Here is a 23,575-nt window from a genome sequence, read left to right as displayed (position 1 = left end):
ACTTCCAAGCCACTAAATGTAGCTGCTGCACGTTGGGATGAAGGGCAAGACCCTGATGGAGGACGTCTAGAACCTAAGGCAGAATCCAGGGCTCCTCTGCCGAGAGTTTTTGAAGTAGGGGGAACCAAGACCATCTCGGCCAAAATGGGGCAATCATTATGACCTGTGCCTGTTCTTCTCGTATGTTTATCAGAGTCCTTGAGATTAGAGAGAAAGGTAGAAATGCATAGAGGAGACCCTTGGGCCATGGTAACAAGAGAGCATCTATCTGATCTGGATTCTCCCGGGGGCAGATGGAATAGAAATTCTTAACTTTCCCATTTTGTCTTGGTGCAAAGAGCTCCCAGACTGGAAGCCCCCACCTCTGTGAGATTTGATAGAATATATCCTGATTTCAACGACCATTCTCCTTCTTTGAGAGACTGTCTGCTGAGAAAATCTGCTAAGGCATTTTCTTCTCCTTTTAAATGAGCTGCCAAGATAGACTTTAGGTTCTTCTCTCCCCACTTGAATATCATCCTTGAGACGGCCGCCAAGTTCTTGCTCCTTGTTCCCCCTTGACGATTCAGGTATGCCACGGTTGTCGCAATGTCTAAAAGAACCTTGACATGGTGGTGCTGGATAGTTTGTTTCAGACTTAGGTGGGCTCGAAAGACAGCTGTCAATTCCCTCAAGTTTGAGGATGCTGAAGACATTTGGAGATTCAATGTCCCCTGTACAAGTTTTTGTAGGGCATGGGCACCCCAACCCTTCCATCGGTGGTCACCGTAATCTGGTCCTTCGGCCGCCACTGCACTCCTGTTTGTAGATGTTTCTCCACCATCTTGGTGACTTTTTTTTACCTGATTAGGCACCTTTATTTTATTTTCCGAGGAACTCTGTCTCTTGTCCCAAGATGAAAGAAGGAAGGACTGCAGGATCCTGGTGTGGGCCTGAGCCCAATTCACAGAGGGTATTGTTGATGTTAAAAGTCCCATCAAACACATGATTTCTCTTATTGATACGGTCCTTTTGGAACAGGAGACTTTTACCCAAATCACCAGGTTGATCTGTTTTCCTTGGGGCAAAAAGGAAGCTAGATGTTGGGTGTTCAGAAGTACTTCCAGAAAAAAAACTTTTGCTGGCTTGGGATTAAACTTGACTTCTCTTGGTTGACGATCCATCCCAAGGAACCAAGGGTCTCTTGCACAATTCTGAGATGGTCGAGAAGGCAAGAATAGGAGTCTGCAGCGATCAGGTCATCTAGATAGGGGACCACAATTATTCCTTTCAGATGCAAAAACCCTACCACGTCTGCCATGATCTTTGTGAAAAGATGTAACGCACTGGAGAAGCCGAAAGGTAGAGCCTAATACTGGAAGTGACAGAGCTCTCCTTTTATGTAGACAGCTAATCTTTGACTTTCGCTGTGGATAGGAACATGATAATAGGCATCTGCTAGAGCCATTGTTAACATGTAATAATCCTGAAAAAGAGGAGGTTTACTGCAGACCTTATTGGCTCCATTTTAATATTTTTTTAAATTACAAACAGATTCAGGTATTTCAGATTGAAGATTGTCCTGAACTTCGTATTTGGCTTTTTAATCAGGAACAAGGGAGAGTAGATTCCCTGATCCTGCTGGTCTAACGGAACCTCTGTAATGACGCATTTTTCTAAAAGAGAAGAGACTTGATTCTAGAGCCTCCTGCTTAACCAGATCGAACATTTTGTTTGAAAGGAATCTTACAGCGCCCCTCCCTGGAAGGGAATGGAACTCTAATTTGTGGGCCAATCTTATTTGTTCTAAAACCCAGGGGAAGGCTCCTATAGACTCCCAAGCCTCGCCAATTTTGAAACCCTGCCCCCTACTGGACCTCTCGCGTCATTGGGACTTCTTGGACGAGGATTCAGGATTGAAGAGAAATTCCCTTCCCCCGGCCTCTGGAAGATTACCATCTACCAGAGGATTATTGGTTGTTCTGATTATGTTTAATTCTGGCTTGTGCACAAAAATGTTTCCTTTGATGAAAAAAAATAAAAAACTGGATTCAGATGGAAAACCCCTTCTTTTTGTCTGAGGCTTTGTCCAAAATATAATCTAATGCTGACCCAAAAAGCCTATCCCCCCCCCTCACAGGGAAAAGCGCAGAGGCGACTGAGGCTGCATCACCCGACTAGGACCTTAACAAGATGGCTCTCTGGGTAGCGTTTGAAAGAGCTGTAGACCTGGCTGAATACCTCACCAGATCTGCTGAGGCATCTGCTAGAAAATGTGCAGCCTGTTCACTTGAATGGAGCTTAGCCCCGCCCTGGCAAGTTTATACTAGCCGTAACGTCACTTGGCCGGCGGTAAACAGTGAGAAGGCCATGGAGCTGCTGGAGCGCCGCTGCCTTCTAAAAGAGCTGAACGGCAGGGGTCCTGGGTGTCAGACCCCCGCCGGTCAGATGCTGATGATCTATCCAGAGGATAGATCAGTTTAAACAAAGTGCAGAACCCCTTTAAGATGTCCTGTGCTGGTGAGGTAGTGGTGTTTGGTTACAGCACCATCTAGTGGTGGTTTGTTGGTAGTACATTATTGGTCATCATTTATCTTATGCCGGTATTTGTATTGGATTTATAATCACTTATAAATAATTACATATATTTTTACATAAATGTTTCATTGCTTGCACATAAATTTAGATGCTCAAGTAAAGAGGCGTTTGTCCGCCTACAGGATCCTATAACCGCAGGCGCGGAATTTAGTGAGCGATGCTGCGAACCGTGACATCAATCAAGAGGAGCGGGGCGGGCAGAACAGGGGACCTGGGCGGGATAAAGGTTGAGTAGACGGAGCCTCTAGGTGCTGATTTTATGCCCAAATAGCACCTAGAGGATTATTAGCATATAAAAAAAAATGGGTTATTTTATCAGAACGGCTGCAGGGAGAAATGTAAACATACTGTTATGTAGTGCCAACATTAGCGCATCACTAATGTCAGTCAGCTACATAACAGTATTTCTGGTGGTAGAAACCCTTTAAAGTAGATGGATGGGGAGAGGAGGGTGTCATGCTTTGATCTATTGCCGAATTAACCTCATCCCAAGTGTTCTAAGGTTTTCCATAAATGAAAGATTCTTCCGCCACCACCTTTTCCGTGCGAGAGCATAGCGGCTTTTTACAAGCAGGGAGAAGGCTCTTCCTGCACATGGCATTTCTTTTTTTGTAGATTCACCACCTGTGGACCTTGCAGGGCCAGCCTCTTTTACCTAGGGAGCATTGAACTAGGCTAGAAAGCGTACCGAAGGGGAGTCCCCCAATACCAGCACCCGGGTGGTGAATAATAACTATCCATTAAACCCATAAAAAAATGGAGGAGGTCTTTTACCGGGCTGAGGGCCTTGCTGGGATCGGCAGCTATGTGTGGGGTGTCAGGATCAGCTGAGGACATCTTGCTACTTGCACCGCAACAGTCAGCTCCTTGGATCGCAGAACCATTTTAAAATTCTGCGCCTCGCTTCTCTTAAGTCCGTCCCAAGCCGGGAGTACGCTGCGCCTCCTCCAGGCCACGCCCCTGGCCAGCCCACATGCGTAATAACGCTGGCCACCGCCAGAAGCGCAACCCCCTATGTGCCAAGGAAGGGAAATGCGGCACACGTCAGGAACCTCCTGACGAAGGAGGTTCCCACTGCCAGGATGCGTAAGGCATCAATCCCCTCTACCATAGGTAGGAACAGCCCAGGATGCCCATCACGGGACTTACACCATGGGACAGAGAAGGAGAGCCATGCTTCACTCAGAACATTTGTCCCCTGCTCAGCCCTCCCAAGAAAGGGGAATGATTTTAAGCTGAGGGACAGGAAACAATTGGAGTGTATAGGAGGAGGTGTCCTTTTATTTGGTCTTCCGATGTTTCCTGTCCTTGGGAGGCGGGATCAAGCTCTTACGAGTACCGGTGTGGAGGAGTTAGGGAAGATGAAAATTACCCTTATTGGTAATCGGATTTTCCCTTAGCCTCCACAACGGCACTTCCTCCACAAAGGGTACCCGCCTCTTCAGGGAAAGGAAAACAATGGAGACCAACGTATAAAAGCCCCCCCATCTCCCCTTTACCTTCGCCAGTTAATAACCTAGAACCCCAAGGTAGATGCATCATTTAATAAGTTTAAGAAATATAACAATACAATGAAAAGGGGTCAACAGCCCACAAAATATCAAAAAGGAAAGAAAAAAAATGGGTGGGAATTTCCCGATTTCACGGCAGATAAAAAAACTTTTCTGCAAAAAAAGATCTCTATTGGATAGCACATCAAGTTTATAAATGTTTATAAAAAGTAGAAGGGCTCGACCAAGTTGCTGCTCTGCAAATATCTTCAAGAGAGGCAGAGGCCCCCTCTGCACAAGAGGCAGCCACAGCTTGCGTAGAATGAGCTTTCAGGCCAGGCGGGGGAGTCATCTCTTTCTCATTGTGACAGAGATATACAGGACTTAATCCAACGTGTTATGGAAGCCTTGCTAGCTGCTCTACCCAGGTTAGTGCCCAGGTACTGGACCAATAACTGATTTGTCCTTCTCAAGTCCTTTGTAGTTTCCAGATACTGAAGAAGACATCTTCTTACGTCAAGGTTACTGAATTTCTTTTCCCCTTCAGAGGTATGCTGAAGACAGAATGAAAGGAGAGAAATTTCTTGACTACAATGAAATTTTGATACCACTTTAGGAATAAATTCGGGAGAATGTTTTAAAACAATTCTATCTTCCAGTATTGTAAGGTATGGGAGGCTGAATAGAGAAGGCCTGAAGCTTCCCGACCTGTCTAGCTGTTGTAATAGCTAGCAAAATAGATAAATCTCGAATGGGTTCAAAGGGAGAATCCGAGAGGAGAGAAAGGGCTCGATTTAAATCCCATGGTGGGACGTAGGATCTGAAATTTAGGCGCAATCTACTAGCTCCCTTGAGAAACCTTTTAATCAGATCTGTTGCAGCCAGTTTCTCACCCATAAAAGCACTTAAAGCTGACACTTGTACCGTTAAGGTGTTTATTCTAAGACCTCAGTCAAGTACTGATTGGAGAAAATCTAGAACTAGTTCTGGGTCTTGTGGCCTTAATGGGTCCAAGGAAGTCTTAGAAAAGGCCAGGAAGATTTTCCAGGATCTTGGATATATATTTTTGAAGTAACTGGTAACTTCTTGAGAGTCCCTTCTTTCTCAAGAAGTTACGCTCAGTTTCCAGGCTGCCAGATGGAGTTAACGGATACTGGGATGGGTGACCGGACCCTGGAGTAGCAGATTCGGATAAAGGGGAAGGAATAATTCTCCCCTGCCAAGGACTTGAGAACTGGAAAACACGCCCTTCAGGGCCAATACAGAGCTATTAGTATTATCTTGGACTTCTCTTCTGTCGTTTTTGTCAGGACTTTTGGCATTAGAGGGAAGGCGTACAGGAGACCCTTCGGCCACCTGTGCACTAAAGCATCCACTTGCAGAGGTCTGCCTTTGTAAGAGGGAAAAAAAACTGCTGACTTTCTTGTTGTTTCGTAAAGCAAACAAGTCGATTTGCTCAGGTAAGCAACAGTGGTTGAGTTGTCGGAAAGCATCTTCACATGACTCTGGACCAGAGATGGAGCAAAAAATGTTAGCGCTTGCCAGACTGCCTGAAGCTCTCGCATGTTGGAAGATGGCTGGATAGGGCTTTTCTGCCATAGACCCTGACCTGTCTAGCCATTCAGATGAGCTCCCCAGCCCTGGCTACTTGCATCTGTCGTGACCACTAGTTGTTCCGACGGCTGCCAGTCCACGCATCTGGAAAGGTCCTCTTTAATGAGCCACCAGGAGAGAGAGCGCTTTACATGGAAAGGAATCTCCAATTTCTTGTTTAAAGATATTTGTTTTCGGGCCCAGGACCGTAACAGGAAGGACTGTGGCGTTCTCGTGTGAGCCTGGGTCCATTTCACTGGCCGGGAACGCCCTCAGCCACCGAATACCCAACACATGGCTCTCTTCTATAGCGAGGAGCCCGGGACTGCCAGTACACGCCGGACTAATGCCATAGGAAAAGGATGAGCAGCATAATAATGCTCCGGGATCCTTCCCCCCCTGCAGGAGCCCTTTGGAAAACCAGGATAACTTACCAAAGGCTCTGCACACCATCGATCTCCACCTGCCTTTTGAGGGAGAGGAAAACTGGCGAAGGTACAGGGGCTTTTATACATTGGTCTCAGTTTTCCTATCCCTGAAGAGGCGGGTACCCTTCAGGAAGTGCCGTTGTGGAGGCGTGCAGAAAATTACAAATTGGACATTCGTCTTATGGGATAAATATTATGTGTTAATAGTACTGCTGTTTTTGCACACAGCGATACCAATGGAGTGTATTTTTTTATTGGTTAAGTATTTAGATTTTGGGAAAAGGAGGGCGATATTATAATTTTTTTATTTTTTTTATCGCCCTAGGTGACTAAGTGGCATTAATTAGATTGAAAACTTGGGGCCATTTATTAAAACAGAAATACACCTATATTAGGCTTATTTCTAGAGCATATTGCAATCTGCAACTTTTCAACTTCTCAAGCCAGGTCTAAGAAAGTGGGAATTGCGCAGATGGAGAAAGGCCGGCAGGCCCATATCATTTACCATTTTTTACGCCAGTTTTAGGCGTAGAAAATAGTCTAAATGAAAGACAGCTAGTAAGCTTGCTTACATTTAGAGCGGAGCTGGAGACACTGACGTTATGTAGAGGCGGCGGCATCTACATAAACTTTGGCGGATCCACCGCCAGCACAGGGCCTTATTAAGACAGTCGTCTAAAACGTCAGTCTTAATAAATGTGCCCCTTCGTTTAAAATATATCAATACAGTGCTGCCACCTAGTGGCCTGTATTGCTATGTTTTACTAGTAGCTTCTTAAGCCTGCTTGAGGCTTTGGTGTATTACTATAGTGTAACAGGTTCCCCAATCTCAGCCAGGGAACACGCAGCTCCCACTTCCGGATCACTGATGCCATAGTCACACCTGACCGTTTGAGGTTTAAAGATGCAACGTCCTCCATACATTGGGAAGGGGTTAAACTATCAGACATCAGTGCAGATCGTTTAATAATCCTTATTACTAGCTGCATGTATGTGCTGTTCCCAGCACATGTGTACCCAGTACATTTAAACTGGGAAACCCCTTTAAACTATATTTAAAACTTTTACTCACTTGAGGACTTAGCTTCCTTTCTGTGGGCAGGTTGCAGCTCACATGAGACAATCCAGCACCTGCATCTAGGATGCATTGAAATTAGCTCTTGTTAACCCCTCACTCCCCAGCATAGAAAATAGACCCTCATATATAGTCCAGAGATATACAGATAAATATATGGCATGTAATGAAGGCCACAATTTCCCTCTGCAATGTCTAGAGCAATGTAGCTCTATATTGAATTAAAAGGTGTCCATCCTGCACCATTACAAGATCAGTACACAGGCAGTGAGAGGAAGAAGCAGAGAAGCACCTCAGCATGTTTGTCTAACACTGAATGTAGGAGATGGTGGACCAGCAGGATAAACAGCTGTAGAGTGCTTAACCCTTTCGCTGCCAGCACCGTACATGTACTGTGCAGGAGCGATGGGTAAACATAGCACCCACTCGCGCAAGGTGTGATCACAGCATCAAAAAGCTCAAAAACTGACTTCTTTCTGCCATCCTCAGCGGCCAATGAAGATGCCGGTAATTTGTTTCAATATGCTGGGTCTCTCTGATGAGACCCAGGGTATTGGAGTTGCAATTCTTATTTTGGCCAGCAGATGGCAGGCCAACATAAGAAATGAGCAATTCTTCTCTCTATAGCAGTGATGGCGAACCTATGGCACGGGTGCCAGAGGCGGCACTCAGAGCCCTCTCTGTGGGCACCCGCACCCTAGAGAAAGTCTATGGTGTACCAATATGCCTTAGAATTTGCCTGCCATTCAATAGTGCAGGACATGCTATGAACAGCACAGGCAGCACATTGAATGTAGGCAGGTTTTTATAGCTAAATGATAAAGTACATGGAAGATATATGATATTGGTGTTCAGGTTAAATTGCCGTGTTGGCACTTTGCGATAAGTGGGTTTTGGGTTGCAGTTTGGGCACTCGGTCTCTAAGAGGTTCACCATCACTGCTCTATAGGAAACATGGTGGCACAGAATAAAAAAAATAAAAAATAAAAATAAATAAAAAAATAAAAAATCAACCCATTTCCATACAATAAAAATAAAATAAAATACATAAATAACTAAACATATAATCACTGCCCATATAAAAATATTTTTCCATTACGTTGAATCAATAAAAAACTACCCAATAGAGAGAGAATCCAGCTTCTTGTGGAGTAAAAACGAGATTTTTGTATAACTTACCAGTAAAATCTCTTTCTCGCTCTTCCTTGGGGGACACAGGAAACCTTGGGTATAGCTCATCTGCATAGGAGGCGTGACACTAAGTGAAAGCGTGAAAGACTGTTAAGCCCCTCCTCCAGCAGCTATACCCTCCGCCTGGAGAGAGAGACTACCAGTTATGTGCCCAAGTAGTTAAAACAAAGGCAAGGATCAACCAACAAGTCAAAACACCCGTCAGGGCAACTAAAACAATGGGTGGGTGCTGTGTCCCCCAAGGAAGAGCGAGAAAGAGATTTTACTGGTAAGTTATACATAAATCTCGTTTTCTCGCCCAATTCCTTGGGGGACACAGGAAACCTTGGGACGTTCAAAAGCAGTCCACAAATAGGGAGGGACCACAACCCAAGGTGAATGAAAGCACCATAGGCATTAAGGCACCGCCGCCTGCAAGACCAGGCGGCCCAAAGCAGCATCCGCCGATGCATAAGTGTTCACCCTGTAGAACTTGGTGAAAGTGTGCAAAGAAGACCAGGTGGCCGCCTTACACAATTGTTCAGCCGAAGCTCGATTTCGCTGAGCCCAGGAAGCCCCGACCGCTCTGGTAGAATGAGCGGTAACACCAAAGGGCGGCTCCCTGCCCTTAGCACGGTAAGCCTCAGCAATAGCCATCTTGATGAAGCGGGCAATAACCACTTTAGATGCCGCCAGCCCCCTGCACGGACCCTCCGGAACCACAAATAGAGAATCCGAGCGCCGAAAGGGTCTAGTTACATCCAAGAAGATCCTCAGAGCCCTAACAACATCCAGACGGTGAAGATCCCGTTCCCGAGGATGAGACGGGGACGGGCACAGAGAAGGAAGGACAATATCTTCATTCAGGTGAAAAGCGGACACCACCTTCGGAAGAAAATCCGGAACCGGGCGGAGAACCACCTTGTCCTGGTGAAAAACCAAGAGGGGTTCTACGCAAGAAAGTGCCGCCAATTCAGACACACGCCGAAGAGACGTGATGGCAACGAGGAAAAAAACTTTGCAAGACAACAAGCGAAGGGAAACCCTGCGCAGAGGCTTGAAAGGGGAAGATTGGAGAGCCGTCAGCACAACATTAAGATCCCAAGATGGAACGGAAGCGCGATACGGGGGAGCATAGTGAGCAACCCCCTGAAGAAAAGTCTTAACTGGACCGAGCGGAGCCAGAAGGCGCTGAAAAAGGACCGAAAGCGCTGAAATCTGACCCTTTAGGGTACTGAGACCCAAACCCAATTCCAGACCAGACTGCAAAAAGGATAAAATCGTGGGGAGAGAAAACCGAAGGGGATGAACATCTAAAGTCTCGCAGAAATTCAAATAGGCCCGCCAGGTTCGGTAATAAATCCTGGACGATGCCGGTTTACGCGCACGAATCATGGTACGGACCACGTCAGCAGAAAACCCCCGCCGCGTTAGGACTGCGGTTTCAATAGCCACGCCGCTAAACGTAGCGACCCTAAATGCTGGTGGAAGATCGGCCCTTGAGAGAGGAGGTCTTCTCTTAGAGGCAGAGGCAAGGGAGCGTCTGCCAGGAGCAACATAAGGTCGGCGTACCAAGGACGACGAGGCCAATCCGGGGCTATTAGGATCGCCGGCGTGCCTCCGCCGTGATCTTCCGAAGGACTCGTGGAAGAAGAGGCAGGGGCGGAAAAACGTAGAGGAGAGAAAACTCCGTCCAGGGAAGGACGAGCGCGTCCGCGCCGTAAGCGTCCGGATCCTTGGCTCTGGCCATGAAGGTGGGAAGCTTGTGGTTGAATCTGGAGGCCATGAGATCCACGTCCGGACGACCCCAACGGAGGCAAAGAGACTCGAAGACGTCGGGGTGCAGAGACCACTCGCCCGGGTCGATCGTCGTCCGGCTGAGGAAATCCGCCGCCCAATTGTCCACCCCCGGGATGTAAATGGCCGAAAGGGCTGGAACATGAACTTCTGCCCAGCGAAGGATTAGAGACACCTCCCTCATCACCGCCGCGCTGCGAGTGCCCCCCTGATGATTTATGTATGCCACAGCCGTGGCATTGTCCGATTGGACACGAACAGGGTGACCCTGAAGCAGCGAAGTCCAATGCCAGAGTGAGAGGAGAATTGCCCTCAGCTCCAGAACGTTGATCGGCAGTTTGGACTCCGATGGAGACCAAGTGCCTTGTACGGACCGAGGAGGAAACACCCCCCCCCCCCCCAACCCCGCAGACTGGCATCGGTGGTAATCACCAACCAAGTTATCGGCAGGAAGGACTTCCCTTGGAGAGGGGTCCGCAGCCACCAGAGGAGAGAGGAGCGAACCTGGGGGGAAAGGGGAAAATGCCGATCCAGACTCTCCTGGGACTTGTCCCAGGCGGACAGAATGGCCGTCTGAAAGGTGCGGGAGTGATACTGCGCGTAGGGAATTGCTTCGAAACAGGACACCATCTGTCCCAAGACCCGCATGCTGAACCGGAAGGAAGGATGGCGGTGGGTCAGAAGGCTCCGAACCGACCGATGAAGGAGCTGGCGCTTCTCTGACGGAAGCCAAACCTCCGCTGCATCTGTATCCAGCAGCATCCCCAGAAAGATCAGTTGCCTGGATGGAACAAGAGAGGATTTGGGAAGATTGATAATCCAACCGAACCGGCGTGTAGCGAGAGGTCCACACTGGCGGAAGTCAGTGACAGAGAAGGTGCCTTGATAAGGAGATCGTCCAAATATGGAAGAAGAAAAACTCCCCTGGAACGAAGTAAGGCGAGGACAGGGGCAAGGACCTTTGTGAAAACGCGAGGGGCCGTCGCCAGCCCGAAGGGGAGAGCAACGAACTGGTAGTGGTTGGACCCCACTGCAAAGCGCAGAAAGCACCAATGACACCGAGCGATTGGAATATGAAGGTAGGCGTCCTGGATGTCGATAGAGGCCAGGAACTCCCCTTTCTCCAGAGAGGCCACCACCGATCTGAGAGACTCCATCCGGAATCGCTGAAGACGAAGGAAACTGTTTAACCGTTTTAGATCCAGAATGGGATGAACCGAGCCTTCTTTTTTGGGGACCACAAAAAGGTTCGAATAGAACCCCTTGAATCTTTCTCCCATAGGAACCGGGGCGATGACCCCTTTGTTCAGAAGGGTGCGAGTGGCAGTAAAGAAATCGGTCGCCCCTTGGGGATCCTGGGGAACCCGGGAGCGAAAGAACCGAACTGGGGGGGAGGGACGCAAACTCGAGTTTGTACCCGGAAGACACAACCTCGAGGGCCCAGGCGTCGGAGACGTGCGCCTGCCAGAAGTCCCTGAACAGGAGGAGACGTCCCCCCACCCGGGTGGGTGGGGGCGCACCTTCAGGTAGGGTTCTGCTTGGTCGCGGGAGGGCGAGCAGGCTGTGACTTGCGCCAGGAGGGCTGGGTCCGAAAAAAAGGTTTCTTACGTCTGTCTTGGACAGGGTTAGTGGATGGACCTGAAGTGGTGCGAGGTGCGGGAGCCCTGCGGGAAGACCTGAAGCGAGAAAAGGTGGGACGGTCACGAGTGGTGCTCCTAGTCCTGGATTGGGGAAGATGTGTACTCTTCCCCCCCGTGGCTTCGGAGATGATTTCATCCAAACGGGTCCCGAACAATCGAGAACCAGTGAAGGGAAGGCCAGTAAGAGACCGCTTTGACGTGGCGTTCGCCGTCCAAACCTTTAACCAAAGCTCCCTCCTAACCGAAACGGCCAGGGCAGACGAACGGGCTATGAGAGCCCCCGCATCCAGGGATGCTTCACAGACAAATTTACCGGCTTGAACGATAAGTTGGGCTAGAGCACGGAGGTCCTGAATAGGGACATCGGATTCAAGCTCCTGATCCAGCTGAGACGCCCACTCTGAAACCGCTTTTCCAGCCCAAGCGGAGGCAAAGACCGGCCTAAGGGCGGAACCGGAGGCTGCAAAGATACCTTTTGTAATGGCCTCTATACGGCGATCCTCAGTGGATTGTAAGGAAGAACCATCTGCAACGGGAATAGCCGTGCTTTTGGACAAACGGGCCACAGGGGGGGGGTCGACTTTAGGTGGTGACGCCCAGTTTGTAATGCAATCCGCCGGGAATGGATAACAGACATCCAACTTTTTTGGCGGGGTAAAACGTGCATCAGGACGGGCCCAGGCCTTAGAAACCACTGACGAGAAGTCAGCATGGAGGGGAAAAACCGCAGACGCCTGTTTTTGGCGAAAAAAGGAAACACTGGTCTTTTCAGAATTAGGAGGATCATCGTGAATCTTAAAGGTATCACGGATATTGTTAATAAGATGGCCCACGGCAGAAGCCAGCTTTGAAGGCAAGGCCGAGTCCATATCCCAATCTGAATCGACTAGTTCCCCTTCAGAGGGCATATTCTGTAATGAGGAAGGGCCCGACTGAGAGCGCACCCTTGGGAGTGACACCGAAGCATCCGAGGATGATAGGTGCTCCTCCCTGGGCCGCTTCTGGGGTTGACGGGCTCTGGAGGTGTCGCCTGCAGAGAGAGACTCAGACGGGTCAGCTAAGATAGCGGACCCGGAGGGCCCCGCAGGGGAATTATCCGGCTGCGGTAAGGGCAATGCATCTGCAAGGCGGCCCATAACGTTAGTGAGACTGACCACAGCCTGGGAAAGGGATCTAGCCCAGTCAGGGGGATCCAAGAGGCCAGGGGGTGACAACAGATGGCGGACCCTGTAATGGGGCTTTGCAAGCCGAGCAATGCGGGTCAGGCTGCCCTTGAGGAAGGGGCGCCTTACATGCGGTGCAGGTATGATACCAAGGTCCAGCAGGCACTAAGGGGTCAGACATGTTGGCTAGAAGCAATATAAAAGCGTCCAGGCCAGAGGGCTGCAGTGCTAGAAGGGGTCAACAGTCCTACCAGGTCACAGTGTGAGCAGACGGCACAGCAGCAGCAACAGCAGTCAACACCCGAGGTAAAAAATGATCCGTCCTGAGAGCAAGCAGGCACGAAGAAGAGGCGGGGCGAGTGAGGAGCGGGAAGAAAAGACGTCCGCCCCTTGACTGAAGCCTAACATGCACAGGGAAGCGGAACGAAGCTCCGCCCGCCGCTGAAACTTTTCGCGCGCGCGATTCAAAAATGATATGCCGCCGAAGCCCCACAGAATATTGTCCCCCGTCCGCCTCCTTATAAGCGGAGGCGAACGACACACCGGTAGCCGGACAAGAGCGTGCGCCTGCCAGAATATCAGCCGGCAGTTGAGCACTGCCGCAGCACTAGCCGAGAATAACGAAAGGCGGCCCATGCGCGGACCCTTGCAACCGCCGCACCTGAGGTAAACTGCGCAGTAACCCTCCCCCTCGAACACCGCTCAGCTCTGCCCCCATACAAAGGAGCCGACAGGACGTCTTGTAATCGGGACAATGAAGGCCAGGCAGAGGGGACAGCAGGAGCCAGGACCCTAACGGGGGGGGGTTTAGGAACGGCTGCACAGCCACCTCACCATTCGACGTTTTCACCCTCTGTCCATCCAGCAGGGACGCCCCTTCAGCCACTGGCACCGAAGTGGCAGGGAGCTGGAGAGGGGCTTGCAGGCGGGCGACCCTTGTGCTGGCGGGATGCAGGGGAGCTGGGCTGCCCTGGTCCTCCTTTCTTCTGTGGGGGAGGCAGCAGTGCGGAAAGCCGGCACTGGCGCAGCTCAACCCCGGGAAAACAAAGAGGTCTATTGCGACTCTGTTGTCCATGTTGAAAAAAAGCAAAAAAATAAAATAAATATCTTTAGCAAAGACAGCTCTGCAGTGCAGAGAGTGTCTTGCCTCCTTGACACTAAGCAAAAAACTGGTAGTCTCTCTCTCCAGGCGGAGGGTATAGCTGCTGGAGGAGGGGCTTAACAGTCTTTCACTTAGTGTCACGCCTCCTATGGAGATGAGCTATACCCAAGGTTTCCTGTGTCCCCCAAGGAATTGGGCGAGAAAAATGTTTTGTTCTTTATTGGCTCATCGTATAAAATCCACCTGTATCACAGGAAAAAGGTGTACAGTAACATGTTTCGGGCTACAGAATCCAGCCCTTCATCAAGACATCAGGGCTGGATTCTGTAGCCCGAAACATGTTACTGTACACCTTTTTCCTGTGATATTGGTCAATGAGCCAATAAAGAACATAATTTTTTTACTCCACTAGAAGCTGGATTCTCTCTTTCTATTGGATATTCTATTAGGCTCAGTTCTGGCCTTTTTTCCGTGGATTAAAGTCAGAGGAGAGAGCTGCAGAATCACATAGCCGGCACCCCGCCTCCGACAGGGAACTGCGATCAGTGGTAGTTGACCCCTCTGGTGCGGCACCTAATGGGTTAACTGCAGCTGATCGCAGAGCACTGTCAGAGGCAGGATGCCGACTATGCGATTCTGCCGCCTCCTGTATCTGTATTAAAAGTTAACTTTTATTGGTGGCGCAGCCCGCCCCATCTCCTCCAATCTCTCCTCATTGGCAGCCCCTGTGCTGCTGAGGGAACTTGGAGCACACAGCCCAATATAAAAAAAAATGGAAATCCCGGTATCGTATCGAAACCGGTACAAAAGTATCAATTGAGTATCGAAATTTCGATACCTCAAACCCCCATGAATGACCCCCATTGTAGAAAAAGGAGATTTTTGTGAAACTCACCTGTAAAATCTTTTTCTCGTCTTTTCCATTGGGGGACACAGACCATGGGTATAGCTTAGAGGTATTAGTAGGAGGGACACTATGCAAATGAAAGAGCTCCTCCTCCTCGGGCTATACCCCCAGACTCCACCAGGAGGAACTCAGGCGTTGCACAAGCAGTAGGAGAAGGAGCAAGAAAAAATCATGGAAACCATCGGACCAAGCCATAAGGTCCAACCAGAAACAGAAAAACCGAACTAAAGACCCCTCCTGCAACAGGAATAATGGGTGGGAGCTGTGTCCCCCAATGGAAAAGACGAGAAAAAGATTTTACAGGTGAGTTTCACAAAAATCTCCTTTTCTCGTGCTTTTTTCCATTGGGGGACACAGACCATGGGACGTCCAAAAGCAGTCCATGGGGTGGGAAAAAATATCAGCACCGCCAGGAGGAACGCCCCAACGGTCAAACAGGAACCACAGCCTGCAAAACCCTGCGGCCAAAGCCGCATCAGCCGAAGCCAGTGAATGCTACTGACAAAAATTTGCAAAGGTATGCAAGGACGACCAGGTGGCCGCCGTACACAGCTGAGACGCAGAGGCACGACTGCGTCTTGCCCAGGAAGCCCCCTCCGCCCCAATGGAGTGAGCGGCAATTCTAGCCGGGGGAACTCCACCACAAGCGTGACAAGCCGCGGAAATAGCCAAGCAGATCCAGAGCGCCAAGAACGGCGGACGGAAGCAGTAGCCGCGAGACACACCTTCAGGACCCGTACAACATCCAGGGAATGCAGAGTGCGTTCCTTGGGGTTAGCCGGAGAAGGACAAAAGGAAGGCAGGACAAGATCCTCATCAAGGCGGAAGGGAGAGACCACCCTGGGCAAAAAGAAGGGGACTGGACGGAGCACAACTTAATCCTGGAGGAAAACCATTAAGGCTCCTGATAGGAAAGAGCGGCCAGCTTCGACACCAGTCTGACCTAAAAGCTCGTGATGGGACGTGAACTCACAGCCACTGCATAATAGCCCAGAACTTTAATCACTACGCTATGTAGCTGTATCAGAAGCTATGGTCACAAGGAAGTCCAGATGAGAACAGTCAGAGAGACCCTCCTCAAAGGCTCGAAGGGAGCCGACTGCAGAGCGCGCAGAACCAAATTGAGATCCCAAGGAGACAAAGGGGGAACATACGGGGAACCGAATGCGCCACCCCCGAAGAAAGGTCACCACCGGACCCTTAAGAGCAAGGGACCTCTGACGGCCCGCGCCGAAACCTGACCTTAAAGGGAACTAAGCGACAGTCCCTGCACAAGCCCAGACTGAAGAAAAGACAGTACCATCAAGATGGAAAACCGAAGGGGAGGGAACCCCGAACCCTCAAAAAAGGATAGGAAGGCCATCCAGGTACGATAGTAAATCCGGGAGGAAGAAGACTTCCCCGGACTGATCATGGTCCTAACCACTGAATCCGAGAACCCCATCTTTATCAGGATGGCGGTTTCAACAGTCACGCCGGTAAACGAAGAGACCGCAAATTCCGGTGGAAGAACGGGCCCTGAGACAGTAAGTCCTGTCCGTCGGGAAGAGGCCATGGGGCGTCCGCCAGCAACCGAGCCACGTCCGAAAAACCACGCGCGGCGAGGCCACTCTGGGGTGATGAGAACGGTCGGAGTCCCTTCCGCCTCGAACTGGCGTAGACCCTTTGGTAGGAGAGGAAAACAGAGGAGGCTGAAGTCCTGCCACGGAGACACCCTGCGCATCCATCCGTACGCCTCCGGATCTCGGGCGCGAGCCAGGACCACTGGGATCTTGTTGTTGAACCCGGACGCCATTAAGTCCACATCCGGACGGTCCCATCTGTGGCAGATTTCTTCGAACCCTTCTGGATGCAGAGACCACTCGCTTGGATCCACCGTGTTGTGGCTTAGAAAGTCCGCTGTCCAGTTGTCCATTCCTGGAATGCAAACTGCTGACAACACCGGAACGTGAGTCTCCGCCCACGTCAGAATTCACTTCACCTCCTGCATCACCATCCGGCTGCGGGTCCCGTCCTGATGGTCGATATAGGCCACGGCCGCGGCATTGCCCGTTTGAACCCGCACTGGGAGGCCCGCAAGGAGAGAGGTCCAATAGGAGAGAGAGAGCGGAAAAAATCGCCCTCAATTCCAGAAAGTTGATTGGAAGGCGAGACTCTGCCGCCGGCCAAATTCCTTGAACCGTGCGAGACTGGAAAACGCCCCCCCAACCCAGGATGCTGGCATCGGTGGCGGCGATCGTCCAGGAGAATGCGAGAAAGGAACTCCCCGACCTCAGGTTCTTTGGGAACAGCCACCAAGGGAGAACTGCCCGAACCCGCTGAAAGGTAAAGGATCTCCTGTTGCGCCAGGCGAGTGTGAAACTGGGCATATGGAAAGGCCTCGAAAGAGGCTACCATAAGACCCAGGACCTGCAAGTATTCCCGAATGGAGAGGCACGGGGAGCGCAGCAGATGCGACACTGCCCCCTGGACCTGGGAGGACTTGAAGGCTGGTAGAATACTTTGGCAGCCGAGGTGTCCAAAATCACCCTCCGGAAGGAGAGCCTCTGGGACGGGAAGAGGCAGGAGTTTGGGAAAGTTACCAGGCAGCCGAACCGTTCCAGGGTCTGAACAGTGATCCGGACGCTGTCCGTGGTCTGCGGTAGAGAGGGGGGCCTCTATCCGGATATCGTCCCGACAGGGCAGCAAAGGAATGCCCCTGGTACGAAGAAGCGCCATGAGCGGTCCAGGACCGTGGCAAGGACCCGCGGGGTGGTCGCCAACCCGAAGGAAGGGCGACAAACTGACAGTGTCGACCCATAATGGCGAAGCGCAGGAATCAATGGTGGGATTCCGCAATCGGGACATGTGATAGGCCTAGGAGCAGCAGGGCGGGCTGACTGGGCCCTCTAGTGCCGGGAAGGCTGGTGCAAAGGAAGGCCTCTTTGCGGGCGACCTGAGACCCCCGGCGGAGGAAGCAGGCGACGGCCTACCAGATGAGAAATGGCAAAAGGCATGCAGAGACGAACTCGTCCAGCTGATCCCCACAAGGCCTGGAAACCCCAAAGGGGAGATTAGCAAGGGAACGCTTGGTGGAGGCGTCAGCGTCCCACACCTTCAATCAGATCTCTTCGCGCTGAGTGACAGAGATGGCCAACCTGCGGGCAAAGAGGGAAACAATGTCCCTAGAAGCTTCGCAAAGAATGTTAGAAGCCTGAGACATCTGGAGAACCAACTCCAGTGTGTTAGTAGCCGCATCTCGTACCGCCAGTTCCTGGTGGTGGTGTTGTAACCACACCGAGAGAGCACTGGCTACCCCTGCTGAGTGAAAGGTAGGTCACAGGGACGCGCTGCCAGCGAAAAAAGGACCTGGAAGAGAGTCTATGCGTCTGTCTACAGCATCCTGGAAAGAGGAACTGACTAAGACAGGAAGGGCCACATAATTGGCTAATCCGGCCACCGGAGGATCCACCTTAGGGGGAGGAGACACCTCTCCTCGCCGTCAGCAGGGAAAGGAAAGTATATTCATGCGCTGGGTGGTCGAGAACCTTATTAAGACCACCCCAGGCCCTGGACATGACCGCGGAAAAATCCCTCATGGACCGGGAACATGGTAGTCTCCGCCTGCCTGGACGGAAAAAGGGGGAACTCCTGACCAGTGGAAGGAGGAGAATCCCCTTGGAGAATAAAGGTGTCTCGGACAGTCACCACTAAGTCAGCCACCCTGGTGGAGAGCTTAGGCGAGGGGTCCCGCTCCATGACCTAATCAGAGCCGGAAATTCTCCTTCAGACTTGCGCTCCCTAAGGGAGGGGAGAGTCGCCCGAACGCGCCTCTAGACGAGGGGGGGGGGGGGGGAGAGCCAGAGCCATCCGAGGAGGGATGCTGCTGCTCACGCTCCCTGTTAGTATTCGGGCGTCTTCTGTGGAAAACCACTTAGAGAGGTGGTTGGCGTCACAGGATTTGAAAATGCCCTATAGTCCAAAAAGGACGTGGCTCGTCCGAGCCGGATAATTCTCCTTCGGAGTACTCTCCCTAGGGAGGGGGAAGAGCAGTCCGCAAGCGCCACCGGCGAGGTGAGGGGGGTGGAGAGACAGACATCCGAGGTGGGATGCTGCCGCTCACGCTGCCTCTTCGTAGTCAGTCACCCACTGTGGGGACCACTGAGAGAGATGGAGTCGTTAGCGCCACAGGATTAAAGGACATGGTTGCCTTGGTGACTAAGACCAATTTAGCGGCCGCGCTGGACATGGCAGATGCCCAAGCGGGGACCGCAGGCCCCCAGGGACGTGGAGGAGGGGTGGAGGAGGGGGGTAAGGCAGGGATGCAGGTAATACTTATCTGCTCCTGCAGAACTTCTCCCTCGACTCCAGGACCAGCAGGGATGCACCTCATCAGGCTTCTGACTCCTTGTCCAGGAGTGCAGTGTTCTGGTGGAGGGTGGCAGCAGGAGACCCAGTAGCTGGTGGGATACCGGAGCTGCAGGTCGAGCCCGGATCCACTTGTCTTCTTTGGGGGGCAATGGAGGCAGCCAGGCAGCGTCCAAGGACGGCAGCGGGCATTCCACGGGGGACCAGGAAGGCGCCGTGCCGACCTGTGTCCCCATCTAGAATAATATGAACAATTTTTGAAGGCTGAAAGGGGCTTTGAACTCAGAAAGCCTGGACATGGGGCAACAGCAGCAGTACCACTGAGCTACCAGCTTGCCTGGCACAAAACGGAGTAGAGTGATGAGGAGCTGCACGGCCATGAGCAAACAGAGTCTCCGGTGTAAGGAGAGTCAGAGCGGCATGCCGAGGCTCCGCCTCCCCTAACGCGTCATTATGGCGCGAAAAAAGCGCGCGAAAATAAGCGCGCGCACGAAAAATAAGCGCGCGCGCGAAAATAAGCGCGCGCGCGAAAATATGCGCGCGCGCGAAAATATGCGCGAAAATAAGCGCACCACGTGGAGGAGCGGCCTGCCGGCGGGCGCTGAGGGAGCGCAGCAGCCAAGGCCCGACGAGAGAAGCGCTGAAGCCCACAGTTTAAGGGGAAGAGATGCCAGTACTCCAGTGCCAAAATGAAGAAAGTGCCCCATCAGGATCCTTCTTCAAGCTCACCCAGGCAGCCACAGACAAATAGACACAGAGGGAGGGGGAGGGATTGCAACACTTATCTGCTCAGCATGCTCCCTCGATGTCCAGACCAGCAGGGATGCGCCTCTTCAGACTTCTGACTCCAATCCAGGAGAACAGTGCTCTGGAGGAGGGTAGGCAGCAGGCGTCCCAGCAGCTGGTGGGATGCCGGAGCTAACAGGTCGAGCCCGGATCCACTTATCTTCTTGGGGGGAAATGGAGGCAGCCAGGCAACGTCCCAAAGACGGCGGCGGGCACTCCACGGGGGACCAGGAAGGAAGCCATGCCGACCTGTGTCCCCATCTAGAATAAAAATAACAAAAAGGAGTAGAATCAGAGAGTGTCAACCTCCTTCACCAGACACTAAGCAAAGACTGAGTTCCTCCTGGTGGAGTCTGGGGGTATAGCCCGAGGAGGAGGAGCTCTTTCATTTGCATAGTGTCCCTCCTACTAATACCTCTAAGCTATACCCATGGTCTGTGTCCCCCAATGGAAAAAAGCACGAGAAATACACCCCTCAAGGTATTCAAAACTGATTTTACAAACTTCGTTAACCCTTTAGGTATTCCACAAGCATTAAAGGAAAATGGATATTACTTTTTTAAATTTCACTTTTTTGGCAGATTTTCCATTTTAATAAAAAAAAAAAAATTCTTTAACACATCAAGGGTTAACAGACAAACAAAACTCAATATTACCCCGATTCAGCGGTTTACAGAAACCCCCCCATATATGGTGGTAAACTGCTGTAAGGGCAGACGGCAGGGCGCAAAAGAAAAGGAGCGCTGTATGGTTTTTGGAGAGCAGATTTTGCTGGACTGTTTTTTTTTAGATACCATGTCCCATTTGAAGCCCTCCTGATACACCCCTACAGTAGAAATTAGGGTTGTTTCGGGTATCGAACTTTCGATACCCAATCAATACTTTTGTCCCGGTATCGATACTGCACAGCCCAGTATCAAAAAACATGGATTGCGCTGCTCTCAGCGTGGCCATGTTCCCTCAGCTGCTGCCTCCAATGGGAACGAAGAGGAGGGGTGGGTGCACTGCGCTAATGAAGACTAACGTTTAATACACTACAAATACAGGCGGCAGAAACTCATTGACGGCACCCAACCTCAGACTGCCGCTGATCACAGTTGCCCGTCAGTGGTCGCAGGCTGTATTTGTATTAAACGTTATTATCATTGGTGGCGCAGTGCGCCCCCCCCCCCACAATATTAAAAACGTTGGTGGCAGTAGCCACAGAGTCCCCTCACCTACTCTCATTGGTGGCAGTGGCAGCAGTGTAATCCTGGGGCTCCGATCGGTTACCATGGCAGCCAGGACGCTACTGAAGCCCTGGCTGCCATATTCAGCTCCCTGCTGCTGTGTGTACTATCCTATTCACCCTATTAGAGCTCTATTAGGGTGAATAGGACAAGGGATTAAAATATCCCAGGTTCTAGCCCCTAAAAATCTAAAGTATAAATCACCCCCTAATTTTTTTTGCATGGTATCGAATATCGCAATACTTTATGGTAATAGAAACTTCCAAAAAGTGACGCCAATTTGGAAACTACGGGATATGGTGACCATTTTATTGGTACTATTTTGGGGTACATATGATTTTTAAATCACTCTCTATTACTTTTTCTGTGAGGCAAGGTAACCAGAAAATGGCTGTTCTGGCAGTTTTCAGGTTTTGTTTTTTACAATGTTCATCTGACAGGATAGATCATGTGCTATTTTTATAGAATAGGTTGATACCGACGCGATGATATAAAATATGTCTACTTTCTTTGTTTTCGTTTTACATAAACATTTTTGAAAAAAAAATTAAAATTATGCTGGTGTCTCCATTTTCTGAATGCCATATTTTTTATATTTTTCTGCCGATAGTCTTGTGCAGGGGTTCGTTTTTTTGCAGGAAGAGTTGATGTTTTTATTGGTACCATTTTTTGGTATATATGATTTTTTGATAATTCATTACTACACTATGGGGCAAGGTAACAGATTTTCTCTTTTTTCTTTACACTTAATTTAATAACCATTTCCCCCTTAGGGGCCAGAACCTGGGATTTACCCTGATAGAGCTAATTACTATCGGGGGGCAGGGTACCGGCAATGCGATTCTGCTGCCGGCACCCGCCTCCTGTATTGTGTTTTAAAGTCTACTTTTCCTGGTCCAGACTTTTAGTATTAGGCTACACAGAGCGGCGCCCAGCGATGTCCCAGCACTTATTATTCCTGGGCGCCACTCCGTTCTCCCGCAGTGCCCCATTACCGTCTCCTCTCCTGCTCCATATGCTAATTACTATCGGAGCAATGGGGAGGAGACATCAGCTTCTCTAGTGGGCGTTCCTTCTCCCTAGCTGTAGCGCTGTCCAATCGCAGCGCAGTGCGCCCGCCCCTCTTCCGTCCATCTCTTCTCATTGGTGGCAGGACAGCTTCCTTCTCACCTGTGCTGCTGAGAGAAGATGAGCACGCCGACAGCAGCATGCTCATGTTTAGAGATACTAGACTGCGCAGAAGCGCAACCCAGTATCGAAAAGATGGAAGTCCCGGTATGGGACAAAAGTATCGATTGAGTATCGAAATTTCGATACCCGCAACAACCCTACTTTGAACACAGTCATGCTTTTGGCTCTGTTAAGATTGCTAGTTCCAGTGCCAGAGGTTGAAAGAACAGTTGATTGGTGGGTGTGTCAGGTTGATGATCGCCAATATACGAGTCCTGAAAACCCCTCTAATATACCCACAATTCTTACCACACATTAGTAGATTACAATGACCATTCTCTGTTGAAGAATCTAGACATCCCCAGATTTCTTCCAGTAAAAACTTGATTTTCTCTAGAAATGGAAAACAAAAATTATTTTACATTTTTTTTATGTATTTCATTTGTTAAACCAATAAGATTCCACAGTTCACCTTCACATGCACCTGTCAGAGACATTAAATGTGCACCCTATATGGAAAACAAAATAGGGCAGATTTTATAATCCTATAGATGGCATAAATATAAACAGGCTGTTTATACCTACACCAGATTCATCACAATAGCTCAGGCTGGGAGATAACTTTAATGCATGGCTAGAAACTTGTCTACCTTTATACCAACTATAGGTTGCCTTAGTTTGACACAGAAGTTTAGGCCACAACTGTGGTGCATATTAGGCCAACATCCTTTCCGTAAAGCCACACCCCTTATCGGGCTAGGTGCAAATATTTTCTCTGAATCTAAACTGCACCCCATTTTGGCACAATTTAAGACAAAATCTAGGTGAACTCACGTTAGTAAAGCTCATTTTTCATTGACCACTTAAAAGGGGTTGGCCACTTTATTTGTGTTAATCCAGAATCTTACAGTACATCCATATTTTAAAGGGGTTGCCTCACTTCGTCAAACGGCATTTATCATGTAGACAAAGTTACTGATGTATTGCAATTGTCTATATTGCTTCCTTGATTCATTTTTCCATTACAATATACACTGCATGTATCCATGGGTTACAACCACTGCTGCAGCACAGAAATTAGGTGGCCAGGGCAGGAACTAC

The 23,575-nt window shown here is 50.2% G+C and overlaps 1 protein-coding gene across 1 annotated transcript in view; it reads right to left on the bottom strand.

The window, feature by feature from the left end:
- Positions 1-23,575, bottom strand: part of ICE1 (interactor of little elongation complex ELL subunit 1) — a 169,175-nt gene that overhangs the window by 76,694 nt on the left and 68,906 nt on the right. Inside the window, exon 12 of the mRNA XM_044293011.1 lies at positions 22,784-22,867. Coding sequence (XP_044148946.1) covers positions 22,784-22,867 — 84 coding nt within the window. The remainder of the gene's footprint in view (positions 1-22,783; positions 22,868-23,575) is intronic.

The sequence above is a fragment of the Bufo gargarizans genome, chromosome 5, assembly GCF_014858855.1.
Source record: "Bufo gargarizans isolate SCDJY-AF-19 chromosome 5, ASM1485885v1, whole genome shotgun sequence".
Lineage (NCBI taxonomy): Eukaryota > Metazoa > Chordata > Amphibia > Anura > Bufonidae > Bufo > Bufo gargarizans.
The sequence above is the reverse complement of the archived record's forward strand: the minus strand, read 5'-3'. Positions and strand labels throughout refer to the sequence as shown.